The sequence below is a fragment of the Monopterus albus genome, unplaced genomic scaffold (genome assembly GCF_001952655.1).
Source record: "Monopterus albus unplaced genomic scaffold, M_albus_1.0 scaffold51.1, whole genome shotgun sequence".
Classification (NCBI taxonomy): domain Eukaryota; kingdom Metazoa; phylum Chordata; class Actinopteri; order Synbranchiformes; family Synbranchidae; genus Monopterus; species Monopterus albus.
The window spans coordinates 4208696-4213291 of NW_018127931.1; the positions used below are offsets into that span (position 1 = coordinate 4208696).

At 39.8% G+C, this 4596-nt stretch overlaps 1 protein-coding gene across 2 annotated transcripts in view; it reads right to left on the reverse strand.

Moving 5' to 3' along the window:
• Nucleotides 1-4596, reverse strand: part of gas2l3 (growth arrest-specific 2 like 3) — a 26505-nt gene that overhangs the window by 3983 nt on the left and 17926 nt on the right. For both annotated transcript variants that reach the window (XM_020601425.1, XM_020601426.1), the window contains exons 3-5: nucleotides 4063-4240; nucleotides 2344-2462; nucleotides 1638-1779 (exon numbers count right to left, since the gene is read on the reverse strand). In XM_020601425.1, coding sequence (XP_020457081.1) covers nucleotides 1638-1779; nucleotides 2344-2462; nucleotides 4063-4240 — 439 coding nt within the window. The remainder of the gene's footprint in view (nucleotides 1-1637; nucleotides 1780-2343; nucleotides 2463-4062; nucleotides 4241-4596) is intronic.

Below are 4596 nucleotides of genomic sequence, written 5' to 3' on the forward strand. Positions count from 1 at the left end.
GAAAATGAGCGGAAGAAACACCTGCCACTTGTGCTCTCTTCAGTGAGAACAGTGTACAGAACAGGAGGGTTGAGGTGTGAGAAAAGTCATATGTAACATTCAAAAATGTGACATTATGAACCCACAGGATAAAGGTAATTACTCCCTAAGGGGCTGTGGGGGCATGTGATCCCTGCAGAAGACATCAGGGGTTTGAGGTTGGAGAGCACAACTTTAAAAAGGCACACACCTTAATGTAGCAAAAATGTTCAAAGAGAAAATATTCTGTTCCCACTATTAAATCACTAACAATGGGGGATCACCTCATTACTTGTAGTGACATGACCCCTATACAGAGTGCTCAGGGTGATTGTGCTCCTCAATAGATCCTATTAAATCATCAAGACAAAAAGCTTAAAAAAAATTTTTAAGCCGTTTAGCTCTGCCAAGTGCCTAGGAGCTTACAGTCCAGGTCGAGTCAGTTTCATCACAATAACCTCTTCAGTATGAAGCCAAACATTGTGGGCAACAATCAGTGTTTTATTTAAACTTAGAAGCACAAATTATGTGTTCAGTGTGCAGAGTATACATTCCTTGTTTGTTAAAAATCTCCGCTTTGTTCTGCTTATTCACTGTATACAGGGTGGGTGAAAAGTAACTAGGCATTAAAATTTGGCTATAGAACTTGTAGCATCACTGGAGTCATGATGAAAACAGTCTAAATAGATTTCATATGAAGTAAGATTTCATTTCATATGAATCTGATATTTGAATGACTGGATTTGATTCATTTGAATTTCATATGAAATCAAATAGGATTTCATAGAAAATCCTATTTACTATTGATTTCATATGAAATCCTATTTAGTCTTGATTTCATATGAAATCCTATTTACTCTCGTCTATTTAGAGACTGTTTTCATCATGACTCCAGTGATACTATAAGTACTGTAGCCAATTTTTAATACCTAGTTACTTTTCACTCACCATGTATATGATGGACATGGTGTCACCAATTCCCTCCACTATGCAAAAATGAAACCAAAATATTATGAATATGGCAGGGCCCGGGATTTTTTTGCAACCAGTTCTGCACAGTAGCACCCAGAAGTGGACTGACAGCATTGAACTGCCAAAGCTGTCAAATCAACCAAAATACACCCCTTTTTATATCATCAAATAATTTATTAAAAACCAACCAACCTATACACAAATTGGCATGATAATGTCTACTAAAAACCACAGAAGTGACTACTGGTAATTTTTTTTTTGATTTGTGCTTTGAGTTTTTAATTGTAGCTCATGTCCCATCCACTAACATGGAAGAAGCAGGATTTACGGCAACCAACCACCAGAGGGGTGATCGACTTTTGATGGCCACTGTTGGTTCTTGCATTACACCAGTAATTTATGACATACTGTAACCAGTAAAGGGTTGTCAGGTCATATCAGCCAAACAATGTTTTTGTTTGTAAGAACTCAGGTCAAATTCACTCAGACAGTTTACATTTCAGACAGCTTGAGCTGTCTTTGTACTTAAGGCCACTGTATATGAACTAGCAATTCTAAAGAAGAAACAGTCAACATGAAAGAAAGAAAGAAAAGGCAAATGTGGCATTTTTTCCAGTAAATAAAGATTTTTTTGTTGCAGGTCTTACCAAGGCCCTCCGACTCAAACAGATAGGTCTCCTCTACACCAATGTGTCGACACCAGGCCAGGAAGTTGGCTGTGTTGTCCCGGGCAAAGAAGGAACCCGGGGAGGCATCCTGCTTACATGCAACCTTTCTTGTGGGGAAGAGCTGTCAGAAAAAATAACTGCTAACAAACCTCAGTCACTGTGTGTACATTCAGTATAAAGTATGGGGATTTTAAGAAAATTAACTCCACAAGTAAAACAGTAAATATTTTGCAGTAATGTACATTTATTCTGGTACAGAAGGTATAGTTGGATTTCTGAGTAAAGTCCTCATGAGATGTGTGCTCATACACAGGGTTAAAAACAAACCAGAATGAGTCTATACAGATATCCACAAGGAGCTGAAAATGTGGAAATGTTCAAATTCCCAAGAAGAAAACAACCCTGTTAGCCTCAATTGCTTAATTAGCTGCTAGCATCTAGTGCTCTGATCAGACCTTTAATGTCACACATCACCTCATCCTTTTTGTGCATTTATGGCACTCGAATGAATAACAAATCTCTGTCAGTCTCTGCAATCAATGTACTGTTTCATGTTCTGTTTAATACCCCATCCAGTCTTTCTCACACACACACACACACACACACACACACACACAGAGAGAGAGAGAAAATAGTGCCCTTTCGGTGAGTGTCTGGCTATTTTCATCTTTGCCATATGACTCACCTTGGTGACTGCAGAGGGGTAGCTCTGGGCGATCTTGGTCTGCAGTACACCGATAAGCTGGCAGAGCTTCACACCATTATTCAGCTCCTCCATGAAAAACTCAGCTCTCACCTCCTCTCCTAAAAAATAAAGTAAAAGGACTGAATAACATGCACAGTAGCACTCCATATGAATGGGTTTTGAAGGTCAAAACCACATCTCTAGTACAGAATAAAGACAGTTCACTGGAATGAACTGAACTGTATCTGGAGCCCAGATTTAAAACAAAACTCTTCTTCAGTCCAGGTATCTACAAGCTGTTTTTCTTCTGTGTATTTTGTTTGAGAACTCTACAAAAAGACTGCACATTGAAAACCATTTGCTTTTCAAAAAGATTAAACTTGATAAGATTCCCCTACAAACTCCTCAAAAACTTATGGCACTCCCACAACCCTTTGTTATAAATTACTGTCCTAGGAAGCTCAACAAAGGTCCATGAGTCTGACTTCATTCACATTACAAAGAAAATCTACAATGACCATTACACCAAGCAAAAAAAAAACTGCCACAAAGTTTAATTACATCAATCCAGTTCTTATTCTATTTTAGTTCCAAAATGTTATGGCACCCAATACTAGGTGAGAGAGAAACGGTATTTCGATTTTTTTGTATGTCCTGCACATATGGTGAATTGACAATAAAATCCTTGAACCTTAACTGGGAGGTGCAACTGTGGGTCAACAGCATAACAATATAATCAGACACTACAGAGACAAATGTAAAGTAATTGACTTTAGCAGAAAACTGTTTGGTTTTACAACTGATATTATTAATGAGGGTTAAATACTTTTTACACAAACACTCTCCATACATGCCATATCTACTTCAAATATAAAGCTGATTTTCTGGAAAACCGCATAATTCACTGCATCTATTGGCTTTCTCTCCATACATGCCATATGTACTTCAAATATAACGCTGATTTTCAGGAAAACCGCATAATTCACTGCATCTATTGGCTTTGTTAGACTGTGTGGACATTATTTATGGTAAGGAGAATCTAAGAGTCTTCAACCACATGTCGCAGTCTTCATTCACCATTGAGTTCTTAGTTCCTGCCCACACTCTTTTTTTTTTTTAAGGAGTCTGCTTCCAAAAAACATTTTAGCAGTGAAAAATTGTTTCAGTTTGTAGTCAGCTTCAATTTCCTCACTGCTCTATTGTATAATAAAGGACAATAGATATTGGTATAATAGCATCATATAGATAGTATAATAGCAGGGACAGATGAAGTGATGAACTTTGATGAAATTTAGAGTCACCAATCAAGCTGCATGTGACTGCATGTAATGGGACTGTGGGAGGAAGCTGGAGTACCCGGAGAGAACCCATACAGGTAGAGGAAGAGCATGCAAACTCCACACAGAAAGGCACCGGTTCAGCCGGGGCTCGAACCCAGGACCTTCTTGCTGTGATGCAGTAGCACTAATCCAATTACATGGGAGACCTAGGTCAATTGTGCTTTGGTATTTTCCTAGCCTGGAGGGAGAAACTGTTAGCATACAACTATCAAGTCATGATTCACATATGCACTGCTTTGGACACATTTACTCAGCTGTACATGTCCATTCTTAGTGCTTCAATCCACTGCTTTATCACCACACAACAGTCAAGTATAATGCACTTGTAGAGAGTAATTATAACTAACCAGTGCTCTCCACAAAAGATGTCAAAACTTACCCAGCATGCCAGTGAGCCAAATGGCCAGATCCTCCTGCATGGGCACCAGGGTGGCCTCATGTCGCACTGCTAGCCACTGGTCATAATGAAAGACGTTGGCAAGGCCAGGGCCGTGCCGCTGTGCTAATGGGCTACGAGGGCTCAGCAACGGAGCATCAAACTTCTCACCAAGCCATGCCTGGAGAAAAGAGGAGTAAAAAGTTGAATATGGGGGGGAAAAAATATTAGAGTTAATCTTTTTTTGGGTAAACGTTCATAAGGGGTGACTGTGGTCCAGTGGGTAGAACGATCGTCTCCCAAATGGAGGTCTGGAGGTTCAAATCACGGTGCAATTAAGTTCATGTCCTCTTTTAGCACATCCATATATCTCCTCTTTGGCCTTCCTCGTGACCTCTTGCCTGGCAGCTCCATCTCCAACATCCTTCTACCAATATAACCACTATCCCTCCTCTGCACATGTCCAAACCATCTCAATCTGACCTCTCTGACCTTGTCTCCAAAACAGCCGACCTGAGCTGTCCCTCTGATGTGCTC